Raw genomic sequence first — 15000 nt, 5'->3', positions numbered from 1 at the left:
TGTATTTTGCCTACACAGTATTAATGTATGTATGTATGTGCTTATATATATTTTTAAATATACAGTATCATGTATACATTCATATGTATGTTCATCTGTATGTGTATGCATGCTAATATACACATACATATGTTCATATATATGTATATAATAGCATCATATATGTATACATGTATGTGTATATACATATGCATGTGTATGTGTGTGTCTATGTATCTGTATTCATGTAAAATTCCCTGATAATTCCCTGATAATTCCCAAAGTCTACTGGCAAGCTATTATTATTATCATTATTATTATTATTGTTATTATTGTTATTATTATTATTATTATTATTATTATTATTATTATTATTATTATTATTATTAATCATAAATAAAATCTATAAATATCTATCTATCTATCTATCTATATATTGTATACTATATATTTAGCTAAGCACGTCTTCACTTATATTTTCCATCACAGACCCAAGGTTTAGTGGCTAGCAAAGACTATATCATTCTAATCATTGCAAGCTGGATTTGCAATGGGGCATTATGCAGTCTGATGTTGAGTGGCTGCTATGAGGCACTTTCTAAGCATTGAGGAGAAAATCATGAAAGTTTTGTGCTGATTCAGGCTCTCATAAAATCATGTGGATAAGTACTGAAATATACACAGGGTCTAAAACATATCCTGATTATACAAGTATGCATTCTCACGCACACGTATTTCATGTTAGTTTTTATATTCTAAACTTTGATTGATCATGTATCCCCCTCGTGCGTTTCTATTAACAACCGCACATCCACACTGCTACAGCTATCACCACAAACACCATCACACACACCACTTACACCACCAGGGCTATCACCACCCACATCACCACAGTCATTACCATCCACAACACCCAATCCACCATTGACTTCATCAACCATATTACCACATCTATTTTGGCTACAACCACTACATTACACCACTACCTTGGTCATCACCATCCACTGTGGCCAATACCATCACAATGGTCATCACCACCTACATTACTACACACATCTGGAAGGGAACTGAAAAATAATTATGAAAAATGTTAAATGACATATAAAAATAATTGAAGAATACAATGTGTATATTTTTCAGCCTACTTTTCCCAACCTATATTGACAAAAAAAGAGATTACATTAGTGTATAAAATTAGTAAAACTAATGTACCACAGAAACATATTTTGAAGCAGGGCAGTCTATGAGGTGTGGCATATACAGATAATAATGGAGTTGAACCGATTTTTAAAAATCAGATGAAAACAATTTCAATCTTGATCAGGTATGTAGTGTTATCACTATAATTTACTCTATCATCAAGATTTATTCTTTCTATTAATTTCTTTTTCTTCTACAAGTTTTCTATTCCCTAGAGTATAGAGTAAACAAATGTTCATTACAGTTTCATAATAATAAAACTGTTAACTTCTACTGCTGGCAAAAATCAATCAATACTGATCATTCACATTTTGTTAAATACCAAGAACTTCATTCAAGGTTGAAGAGCATGCACACATCCTGATGTATGCAATATGGAAAAGAGTAACATGTAATGGGGTGACATTCAGCCAATATCATATTGAGGGTAAAGAATGTGCATTACACCCAAACCTTTTATTGGAATAATATAAGTTACACAGATGTGTACAGACAGACCACATTTTCATTTAACTGTACATTACTGTTTGCTCGAATCATACAAATAGTTTTGATTTTTTTAAATATTTTTAGGAAAGCCTCTACAGTGAATAATAATATATTGCTTCTCTGGATGTTTAGACAAGTCCAGTCAGCTGTTGATAATTACAGACGTGACGTAAGACCTGGAACATTGGCTTAACCGCTCTTCCCCAAAAAACACAAGAGAGAGAGCTTTAAGACCAGACACACAATGACAGGTGACACAAAGTAGGAATAAATATTTTTTTTTTTGTAATTCATTACAAACACAGACCAGATACAAAAATATGGGGGAAAGGGGGCAGGAGGGGGGATGGGGCAAGGGAATACAAAATAGGGACAGATATTCAGGAATACTAACAACTTTCTACACGAGTCCTTCAAAAACGTTTAATATACATACATATATATATATATATATATATATATATATATATATATATATATATATATATTATATATATATATATATATATATATATATATATATATTATATATATATATATATATATATATGCCTAGGATGTTAATTATTGAGGGAGTACTTCATATTGATTCATTTGAGAAAGATCCTACTACTGTTGACGTACATATAAACAACACAGAGACTGTATCGGTGACGTAAGACTCGTCAGCTACAGATGGCATTAACTCTGCTGTCAATACATACAAACTTCAAAATATCTTTCACATCACTTAAACAATGAAGACAGAGAACAACACAATTATTTGTTTTGCAATGTAATGGATCCTTTGAAAAAAGAAAAGAAAAAAAAAAATCTTTATAATCGCAAAAGGGTTAATATTCTCAAACAAGTCCGTATCTTTTTTTTTTTCCTCTGGTTTTACTTTTTTTCCCCCTATTTTTCTTGGAATATTTTGGAATATTTTGGAGGGTCTAAAAGAATATGCTGCTGAATCAATATCAAATCACACGCAATGAAACTTTACAGCTAAAGTTTTCTGAAAAAATATATAACAAATATTTTAAAAGCACGTTGATCCTTTTCATTTACAATATATATATAAGTATGTATATATATGCATGTATGTATATGTATATATATGTATATGTATATGTGTATGTGTATGTGTATGTGTATGTATATGTATATATATATGTGTGTGTGTGTGTGTGTGTGTGTGTGTGTGTGTGTGTGTGTGTGTGTGTGTGTGTGTGTGTGTGTGTGTGTGTGTGTGTGTGTGTGTGTGTGTGTGTGTGTGTATATGTATGTATATGTATGTATATGTATGTATATGTATGTATATGTGTGTGTGTGTGTGTGTGTGTGTGTGTGTGTGTGTGTGTGTGTGTGTGTGTGTGTGTGTGTGTGTGTGTGTGTGTGTGTGTGTGTGTGTGTGTGTGTGTGTGTGTGTGTGTGTGTGTGTGTGTGTGTGTGTGTATGTGTGTGTGTGTGTGTGTGTGTATGTGTGTGTGTGTGTGTATGTGTATGTGTATGTATATGTGTATCTGCATGTACATGTGCATGTATGTTTTCATTCATTTACCTATCTATATATTCAACAGATAAAATTAAATTTGAATTTTATTTCTTGGTCCAAAGTAAAATATTCTAAACCTCAAAATTGGTACCGCATTGTTACCAAACAAGAATAAAAGAAAAAAAAAGAAAAAAAAGGTATAACAGCAGATCATCTTCCATCAGTAACCACCCATACATGGCATATTTGGACACATTATTTTTTTCCTGCTTTATGTTGCACTCAAATGCCAAGAAACAATCTCTGACAGATAACAAACTCATTCTAAAAGACGAGAACCATTCTCATTTCTTTTCTTTTGTTTCTTCCAAATCTAATAGCAAGAATTTGCAATGATCATACAGAAGGAATCCTATTCATATCAACACCCAACTTGCATTATAAGTATCTTCATTGTCTGTAAAAGTGTATATAAGCCGTCCACACAGAACAAAATGCCTCTAGTACCCAAGGTAATACATGATACTACCGAAAGAATCAATATATTTTCCTTATACAAATTCAAAGGAAAAAGGAAAGAGCAATCGCATATGAAATGCAATTCCATGGGATAATGTACAAAAATTGTCTTATTTTACATAACATATTATGTATAGCTTTATCACATATACAAACTCAAGTTCAAAAGGAAAATGCATGATTACCTTCTTTTCATGTCTTAAATTTCAAAACCCTTTAAATTCAAAACTAAGCTATCATATATATGCTGCATGAGCTTAATACTTTATAATCTATGAGTTACTATTAACCTCAGTATCTTTTTCTTCTTCTTCCTTCTCTTTTTACTTGGGCATATCTGGAATAATCTAAAATGCAATTTTCATTTCTAGTATATATTCTTTATTACTATCCTAAAATGAATGAACAAGATTATAGAGACTAAATATTTCATTCTGTGGCACACAATAACATTTTCAGACTTCTAAAACATAATCACATATTATGTGTTAAAATGATGTGTAAATAAATAGACAATCTTGTGCTGTTTCAATTGCATTTTTTCATTCTAATCTCTACCTAAGAACTATGAATAAAAAATCACATTACAATAGGCTGATTATTCTACCCACATTGTGCAAAATAACATAAAAATAATAATAACAACAATGATAATAACTAAATAAAATTAAAAAGGCAAACCTGCGAGAGTATTCCAATTTCCTATGAATTGTTGAAAGGAAAAGTTGATACAGGGAGTCTACTAATAATATACATTTTCACATTTACCAATAGGGAGTTTTGAGGGCCATGTCACTAGTGTTAAATGTAATTATTGTTGGTCACATTCCTAAGCCTGCAGTCAGTGCTGCTACATCAAATTAGAGGCAGTAACACCTATCATTTGTGCAGTATTTCACAACCTTGTTATATCATAACAGTATATGAAGGACTGGTAGCATATGAAAAGAATCGGTAAAAAATTAACTGCATTGAAGTAGGGAGATTTTTTTTTTTTTTCACCTGAATTCATTTAATATTATCCCTATAATCTGCTCCCTTTGCATTCAGAATGATGCATAAACTTTCATTTCAACACCAAATAAATGAATGATACCCAGACACAATATCATAACATCCTGAGACCTATTATCTTTTTATCAAAATTAGAAAAAAATAGCACACAAAGATAACCATGTCATGCACAGGACTCGACAGCAACCATATGTTTTAGCCTATCTGCTGAGGTGCCTAATTTCAACTATTTCCCCCCCCCCCCCATTAAAAGTGGTACCATTGCTAAATACTTTTGTTTTTTTGAAGGGCGTATCAGGAGACATCTTCTGTACTTTCACATCACTAATATCTGATTTTTAGCAAGAGAAATATTGACAAATAAAAAAATGAAGGAAAAAAGAAAAAAACAAAGTACACAGTTAAAATACTGCTTTCCTGTACGAGTTCTGCCCGAACCCTATACAATAAAAAGTTGAATACTCACCACAGAAGAACTAATCCCAGACACCAACAATGAAACAACCTTTACTCTAAAGCGACGTCATTATCACCATTTTGGCAAGTTTCACATTGAATAGGTAACAGGATCAAATGATAATTCAGCTCCAATATCAAAATAGATTATAATATTCAAATGATTGATAAATTGGCAGGAAGACTCATCAAGTCATTGTTTTTTTGTTCTTTTTTTTTTAACATCTTTTATTTAATCTTCGGGAAAGATACTTGAACAAAATGTATCAAAAGCACGACACAGAGACGGAGGAAGGGAAAATGATCTTACAGTGGCCGCGTGACCGAATTGACAACACAAGACGGCAGAAAACCTTGCACCATTCGCTGAGGTATTCACAAGGAAAGATGCCAAATATACATACAAGACATAATACGTTTCTTACAATATGCCTTACACTTAAAAACATAAATCTGATCTTAAGCAACTGAAGGTTAAAACAAAAGAAGTAGGGGGAAGGAGACAAAAAAAAAAAAAAAAAGTCTTACAAAATAAATTCTTTTAAATTACATTATGGGAAAAAAAAAGTTACAGAAAATATTCCCCTACAAAGAATCTCTTTGTGCCATTTCATTTTTTCTACATGCTTATAACTAGCATGTAAGCTTATTTACAGAACAATAAATTTTCTCTACAGTCTGTCAATTGTTTCGTTTTCTCTCTCTTTCTCTCTTCTTTGTTATCTCTCACATTTATTCACACATTTTGGGTATTACTTGAGTGAAGCTTCACCTAGTTATCTTATGCTTACTTCTATCATGCTATGGAACAAACTTGTACGTAACACACTAATAACAAAAGAAAGAAAAAATAATCATCATATCGCAGGGTAATAGACAATCTATGTGAGGTTGAGCAGTCATTTCTAATTTCACCCTTTTTCCTTCCATATAATTCAAAAGGGGGTGGAGGGACAATACAAAAAATTTGAGACAGACATGTTGAGCCTCTGGCAGTATCTTTAAAAGATATTTTTCTCCTTTTTTTTTTTTTTTTCTTGATATGAAAAGTTGAACAATTCATATTTTGAGTTCAGGTGATGAATGACATCATGACAAACTTGCCTTAGACAGCCTTTTACATTCTTGGCAGAGCTGTAGAGTAAAGAGCTGAGAGCAAAGTCCTTACATCTGTGCACGTCAATCTTGCGCTATCTTCTTCCTTCTCATCCTTCTCCGTGCAAAGAGCAGCTCTATGATTCCTTTGCAAAACAAGATGCCGTGATTCACTGCATACTGAGACCAAGGTTTACTCTGTCAGCTTTATACAGAAATGAAAAAATAAAAAAAAATCTCTGTGATCTGAGAGAGGAACTCCAAAGACCGCCAAAGAATGCTTATCAATTCGAACGTTTGCACAACCTGATCAATAAAAACAAAATACTAAAATACCAATTTGTACTTTTACTCTTTAGAAAAATGTTGATTCAAAGAGACAGAGAAGAAAAGAGAGAAAAAAAAAGCCTTAGCTTGGTACTTGTATGAAAAGTCAGCAATATTTACAAAAATTGGCTTTGAATTTGTACAAAAAATCATGAATGGAGCTTTGGAACCAAAAGTTCCTCTATCCGATAGGAATTCTATCCAATTCAACAGAACACAACATGTCACTTTCATGATACTTGGTGAGGCTCAAAGTGCGCTTCTGTTTTACAACTAAACTCTGGTAGTTGTACATTAACAAAATATACATAATGCAGCTACAATATTTCAGTGTGGATAATAAGGCAGTCGGGCAAACCAGGAGGCCTAATGCAACTTTTCCGTAGGCCATTTCCATGTTCCGCTAGAAAGTTTGTTCTGCCATGAAAGTAGACATGGTGATATCTCTCACCCTCATCACATGTAATGTTATATATGTATCATAAAGATATATAAATTATAATGTAAAATATAAATTTTACTGCAATCACTACAGATTATTTGCATAAGTTTTACTAACATTAACATGGAAAAATTGAGATTGTAGGTACTAAACTACACCAAAGCAGTCGTCCACTTTAACCTAGCAAATTGCATAGCTACATTTTTTATCCAAAAAATCAAAAGATCTTACAATATTCCTACATAAAAAAAGACAACTAAATTGTATTATCATATGAATCATACACATGTACAAACAAATATTCCTAGATGTGCTACACGTCTTGCCTGAAGCCCCTCTGAATAATCTTTAAAACATTCATTATTCACACTACATGCAGTGATTTGAAGCTTTTGGTAATATTATAACCATAGAAATACTGATGAACTTTTACACAAGTTATGTATTGCACTCGAGTGTAAAAATCTAATGTTAATCATAAAATAACTATCAGTTCCCAGATATCTGTGTATTGCACACCTTGGATGGTCCCTATCCTTCGTCACCTATGTTATCCTTTATCATGTTTCCCACAACAAGAGGGAGATGGATAGAAAATTTAGCTAGAGGGAGCTCACGTCCGTTGTTAAAAAACACACGGGGCATTGTTAAGAAAAAGAATTTAAAAAAAAATAAAAAAAAATAAATAAAAAATTCTAAAAAAAAAAGGGTCAATAAAGATAATACTACATGTCTTAAGGAACTCGTAACTACAGACAGTCAGCACACAGGATGGTCCACCTGCAGAACTCATGTCCAAAGATCCCTTTCATGGATCTGATGTCTGGCATTTTCGGCGAAATGTTCTCTTCCTTTCGCGACAAGCCAGAGTGCAACTGGACAAAGTGTTGCTTGTAACAACAGTACACTACTACAAACAGCTCATACAAGGATGAGAGACTCTCCTCCTGTCATTCCTTCACCGGACACACACACCTATCATTATAACTCCTTACACTTAAGCATCATGAATCATAATAATATAAACCAGGATTGTCAAGCTGGATGTAATCAAGACATTGGCTATGATTGGACGTTAGTGCTAAATTGAGCTTATTTGAGCTTGAAGAATTTTCTTGTCACAATAAAAACTACACTGTATTAAGACGAGGGTTGCGTCTAATTAGATTCATGAAAAAAAAGAAAAAAAAAACTAATCCTTAAGCAGGGATAAAAATTTTGATCATAGTCTCTATTCAGGGTAATCTAAAAATAATATTCTGACCAAAATACTTCTCAATATTTCCATGAATATACAAGAATCCATATAAAATGGTCCTTCCTTGATGACTGCCTACTCAGAACCCCAATTGAGTAAACTGGACCTCATCACAGCCTAGATGATTGGAGTCTTGCCACTCCTTTGGTTAGTGTTGAACACTAATGTTACTGTATAAAAGACAAGTTCTCAAACATAGACACTCTTAGAATTACCATAAAGATTCACAATGAAATGCAATACATTACAAGATGTACATGAAATATTACATACACAATAGCACTTGTCGTTTGATTATTTCTTTTTTTTTTCCTTCTTGGATAGCAATCATTCCTCGAGAATTTCCAGAACATTCTCGGACAAAGAGCAATACATGAGACAATATTCTTTTCTATTTTTGTGTGTCAGAACATCTTTACTGTATCAAATACAAGGGAACAAACATGCTCCATGGTTAATCTTGTCCATACGAGACCATAGGAAAACCCCTGTAAGGAACAGCAAAATCTAAGTCTATTCTTTTCATTTTTTTTTTCTAATCACAACATCAGAAAGGTAGGATATGACACTCATTCCAGCCTTCTGACAGATGAACGGACTGTGCAACTTCTTCTTGATATCCGCTTCCATCCTTCCATGATCTTTCTATGTACACATACATATACATATACATATACATACATACATATAAATATATATATACATACATTATATATATATTATATATATATATATATATATATATATATATATATATATATATATATATATATATATATATATATATATATATATATGCACACATAAACACACATATATGTAGTTATACATATACATATTAAAAAAAGGGAGGCGACGACTCGTCCGAAGAAGAAGAACCCCGATGGCAGCATCTTCATGGGCGGGCTGATACAGAGGGAGATGTAAGCTTGGCACTGGAGGCTGGCAGAAGAACGGGGCTAGGGCGGAGACGAAGGGCCCGGGCACTCGCGTTGCTACGTCCCCTCATTACCCCACACACTGAGGTCCCCTGCCACAACACAGAAAGAGACGGCACTCATTATTCATCTGGGGGGAACCAAGCAACTCTGTAAAGCATTTTGGCTGAGCTGGTGTGCAAAGAAAATGGCATATTGAAAGGGCTATAATTACAGCCACTAAATGCAGCAGTCCATCTCATGTTAGGATTGGACAATTTCTGAAAGAGAGGATGTCGGTGAATTTCAGGAAAGGAGATCCTTGGCATCAAATGTTTTATTTCATTTTCTCTCTAGAACCACAAGAGAGTAAAATTGTTTGGAAAATACAGATAGCATTTCTTGGCAATGATGAATTACAATAAAAATTCTCTAGTTCTGCAATTGTATAATAAATATTAAATTAAATAAATAATTCATTGATTTTAATGGCTTGCCTCCTTTTCCTCTTCAGCCTCTTCCTCTTCTCCCTACTATATACTATCAACTCTAGTATACCACTATTACTACCTATGCTAATTCTAGTACTACCATTACTATCACTACTCTCTTTGCTCCTCTTCTATTTCTACTTCTACTTTTACCTTCACCACAATCACCACTACCCCTACCACCACCACCACCACTACCCACATCACCACAACCAACACTACCATCACCAACACCATTAACACCACCATCACCTCCTCAAAATCTTTTCTTTCTTCATGCACACTATCATCATCATAAAATAGCAGTCACTCACTAAGGCTTACAACAAATCACACACATTCACACACAAAAATGACGATGTACCACAACAAACATCAAGCTATGCAAATACATATATATATATATACGTAGTCCATTCATGAGAAATACAACCTCATATACCAACTTCTTTCCAGTACATGAATTTCTGAAATAAAGTGTCTTGTCAAAGTAATACAAATTACTTGCTCTATAAATGCCGAGACTGTGATTGAGTCACTAATTATTCATGTACTTGTTAAAAGAATTCAGAGGGTTCTGACAGAATTAGGAGTAATTGCTGTTACAATGAAAAGGATAATGATAATAATAATAATAATGATAATAACAATAATAATAATGATGATAATGATAATAATAATCATAAAATAAAAACACAAGCAACAATAGAGATTATGACAATAACAGCAGCAATAGCAATAACTAAAATAACTATAATAATAATATCAACAATAATAATCATAATAATATTGATATTAATAATTAATAATGATAATCATAATCACAATAATAATGATAATAATAATGATGATAATGATAATAATAATAATAATAATGATAATAATATTGATAATAATAATAATAATAATGATGATGATGATGATGATGATGATGATGATGATGATGATGATGATGATAATAATAATGATAATGATAATAATAATAATGATAATAATAATGAAAATAATCATAAAAAAGAGGAGAAGCACTAAGAAACAGAATATGAAACTAACAAAGCCTCCAACATCACTCTCACTCCTTCATTCACTCCATTTTCATGCATTAAGTGTGGATCAATATGTGGATTGACATATCAAAACACATACATCTGTATTGACTTTTAGGCAGGGTATGTCTTCCCTACATCTACAACTGGGTCGCTTTATGACCAATTTGGTCAGGTGTGAAAATGCACGGAAAAGATATCGCTGTATGACCATTTGGAAATTTGTCCTTTCAGCTGACAAGTGACAGGGACACAAGCGAGTACTTCCCCTGTTCTTGCTTTATATCATACTGTTGGGCAGGTTTTGGACAACCACTCACCAAAATATAAATGTGTACAAACAGTCATAAATGTACAATCTTTGTCCCAAGACATCTACAGTAGATATCTGGTGAATGATATATGTATCCAGTATATATGTATATAAAAAGGCTTCTACTGTCTCAGCAACTAGGATAAGTGTTCAGATGTCAAGAAAGCTGATCAATATACACATTATGGGCTTTACACTGTGATCATAAGCAAAAAGCAACAGCAGACTTTAGCTAAAAACTAATTTACACAACCAATCTAAATAATGTGTGCTATCATGGGGAACATGGAAGGGAATTTTTAAACTTTTTTCTTTTTTATTACTTCTATTTACAAGACTTGCTATTAAATGCCCACAAACAGGGAGGGAAAAGGGGACATCTAAGAATGCCTGATGTTAAAAAAACAAAACAAGAAAAAACAGGCTTGAGCAACTATCTATTCTCGAAAAACAGTAATATATAAACACTAATAATGAAAATGACCATAATAATAACAATAATAAAAAAGAACAATATTCATTATCATGATCATAACAAAACTGATATTACAGAAAAAGATAATAATAATAATAATAATAATAATGATATCAATGACAACAGAGACTACAACCAGCATCCCCAAGCTGGCAGCTCCAGTTACGACATCAGACTCAAGGTCTCACAAAAGTCACTGATGGTGAAAATGGGCATTTCACAGAACTTAATATTCCTACCTCTAGCTTACAGCCAAACCACACTTCTTGGGATGGGTCTGGCGCAACCGAGTCTGTAAAACAACGAGGCTTTTGCTTAGGCTCCTGAAACACATGGGGGTTGTTAGTGACACTATACGAACAGCCTTGGATCACTGCGGGCTTTAGGTGGGAATATGCTGTTGGATATTAAATTAGTGAAGGATGACTAGTGGGCCCTTTTTTTTTTTTCTTTTTTTTTCTGTGTGTGTGTGTGTGTGTGTGTGTGTGTGTGTGTGTGTGTGTGTGTGTGTGTGTGTGTGTGTGTGTGTGTGTGTGTGTGTGTGTGTGTGTGTGTGTGTGTGTGTGTGTGTGTGAGAGAGAGAGAGAGTGCGTGTGCATGTGTGCATAAGTATGTGTGTGCAAAAGTATGTGTGTGCATAAGTATGTGTGTGTGCATAAGTATGTGTGTGCGCACTAGTATGTGTGGGTGTACAAGTGTTTATGTGCAAACATGTGAGAGTATGCATACTCACACATAACAAATTCATTCCGCCCTTCAATATTGCAAATAATCACCTTTCCTCATTTTGTTTTCAATAAAAAAAGTCTTCCTCATTAAATGTATTTTCTAATTACCACTCATATCTACACACCCCACAAAGAATGAAAATATAATAAACATGAAAAATGAAAGACCATCCACCTCGTAGCTGTGAAGTACTCGTGATTTAATTCATATGCTAGGTTGCTATGTATAGATTCCCACCCTTGTTTTGCTTATTTGAGGCTTCTCGAATGAGGTAAGTTTAATATTTACATATATGCGTACATACGTACATATATAAATATATAAATACGTACATGTGTACACACACACACACACACACACACACACACACACACACACACACACACACACACACACACACACACACACACACACACACACGCACACGCACACACACACACACACAAACACACCTTTTTCTCATGCACACATACATGAATATTTTCCTTTACTTCATGAATGTGTCTACAATGTAAAGGCACGGAAAAATATTGCCATGTTCAGAAAAGTTATTTTAGTCGAAAAACATGTTGCAGCAATGCTTTTCTAGTGTTGTTTTATTGAACTTTGCCAATATTCTTCACTTCTATGTGAAAAAAACAATGGCAGGTGGAAGCAATCTCTACGTGGGGCATCAAAAAACATGTTTTATACTTCATTTTTTTACCAAAACGAAAACAACAATATAAATAATCATACATGTACATATGAGTATGTACATGTACTTCGTGATGTGACATGATTTGATATCACTAGTAATCAATAAATTAGAAATAGTATTGCATTAGTAATTTTTTACTTTAATTTATTTCTTGGCCAACCACATTTGATTTTACAATAGCTTTTCGACTCAGCGAGAAAATGCACGACGTCTCAGAAAGTCACCCAGGTCCAGTGATATTTTTCAACCACGTGATAGGACGTCAACTGGTGCAAATGGGTTAAACTATCATCTACAAAAGGAATCCGTATGAAGAATAGGTTTTCTTTAAGTCAGTTGGAATTTTTCCCCCAACAATACTACTAATAATGGACAAAATGAGTAAAATTAAGGGAAAAAAAAAATGTGTGAGGTTACCATACACAATAAAATGATAATAAGGAAAAAAAAAGGGATATATCTTAAACTGAGAATTGATCTAAAGTAACCTTACAAACCTTGGACAGAAGCAATATTGTTTTTCAAAAAATAAAACTAAATGGGAAAAAAAGAAGTTGGGGGGAAATTCATCATTTACCCTCCTGCAATGGTCATTTTTTGTGGCGCCAGATTACTTTTCCACTGCATTTTTTTGTTCAAAATACAAGCTAGATAACTAACATATCATATCTAATGCTATTTAGTATCACTTCTCAAATATATCATACATATAAATATATATCACACCATAAATCTAGAATATAATAGAAAACACAATGCCGTAAGATCCCAGATACAGACCAAACATCTTATGATATGGCCCATCTCAAAAGGGTTAATAACTAGAGCTGAGAAATACATTTGGTACTTTGAGACTTGACATTGACCTCCATCTATAATCTCTAAACTGAAAAGTACTGTTTATCAGAAGCACTAGGATAACAGTTCACTGTACCTCTTGTATTACAATTTCCCATAATAATGGGAACACATAAGTACCTTTAAGAAAGTGGTATTAACCCAATCCCGACGAGCCCGGCGATAAGTGGAAACCCCCTACGCCGGGCCTATGCAATACTGCATCAAGAACGTCACACTGGTGTGTCGCCCCGTCATCGGGCATTTAGCTGTGTCACACAGGTGTGACGCATCATTAACCCACACTGGACGGGTGGTACAGTACTGTACCGCGCATTCAAAAGCCCAGTGGCCGGGCGGCACAGTATTGTGCCAGCCATTCAATTGATTTAGGCCTAATAATTCGAACGCCCCGGCATTGGGACATTCAAGGCTAGAATTCCCCCGTCGTGGATGGGTTAATAGCGATACCACTTTCGGTCAAGAAGTGTTTCCCTAAGGATTATGGTAATTAGTACTTTTTAGTATATCATTTTATAAATCCCAGCATTAAAAAATTAAATCATGCTAAACACAGTGCCACAGTTATGGAAAAATATAAAACCAGGAACAGGTTCAAGTAACTATTGTCAGGCAAGAGAATCCTACGGGCATATATTTTGCCAATGATTACAAATGTACAAAGGATTTTATAAGAGGACATCATATGTGGTTGCTGAAAAGTACCAAAATATAAGGTTTACAGTCCCGGGGCCAGAGGCACTATTGCACTTCTGATGGTAAATTCACAGGTAACTGTAGTTTCAATCATAAACAGACTGTACTGGTATTCCTGAACAACTTACCATAGGTGTTACGATCTTCAATTTACCTTTGGTCGGAGTGCTAGTAAGTGTGCTAAAGCATGATTGTCTCCCTACACTTTATCTCATCTAAGTGTCAATATTCAAGATGATATTTTTGCTGGTTTTCATACCTACCATGATTGGAATTATAGCAAATGAATATTTTAATGTGAACATGATAATATACAAATTTCACGTAAAACAAGTGAGAATAATTTCCACACAGTCTCAAGTAAAATTAATGACAGCGATACTCAGCATTAGGTAATCTATCATGTTATTCCCAGCCTTCTGTTAGCCCTGGTCTTGGTATCCAGAATGATGGGCCATGGTGAGCACTCTGACAATCTTGAGAACAATGAAATAAATGAACAATTTGTTCATTTTAGAA

The 15000-nt window shown here is 33.7% G+C and overlaps 1 protein-coding gene across 19 annotated transcripts in view; it reads right to left on the bottom strand.

Annotated features, from left to right (window-relative positions):
- Nucleotides 1-1620: 1620 nt before the first annotated feature.
- The window catches only part of LOC122258287 (uncharacterized), a 209833-nt gene continuing 196453 nt past the window's right edge, over nucleotides 1621-15000 (bottom strand). For 11 of the 19 annotated variants that reach the window (XM_086534627.1, XM_086534619.1, XM_086534629.1 and 8 more), the window contains 2 exons: nucleotides 11738-11790; nucleotides 1621-9286 (listed from right to left, as the gene is read on the bottom strand). In XM_086534627.1, coding sequence (XP_086390753.1) covers nucleotides 9152-9286; nucleotides 11738-11790 — 188 coding nt within the window. In that variant the 3' untranslated portion in view covers nucleotides 1621-9151. Of the gene's footprint in view, nucleotides 9287-11737; nucleotides 11822-15000 lie in introns of all 19 variants that reach the window. The other 8 variants (XM_086534628.1, XM_086534631.1, XM_086534632.1 and 5 more) reach the window with 3 other exon arrangements.

Source organism: Penaeus japonicus, unplaced genomic scaffold (assembly GCF_977035675.1).
Source record: "Penaeus japonicus unplaced genomic scaffold, GWHDUDI00000001_assembly GWHDUDI00000041, whole genome shotgun sequence".
NCBI lineage: Eukaryota > Metazoa > Arthropoda > Malacostraca > Decapoda > Penaeidae > Penaeus > Penaeus japonicus.
Note: the sequence above shows the minus strand (reverse complement) of the source record. Positions and strands in the feature narration are given on the sequence as shown.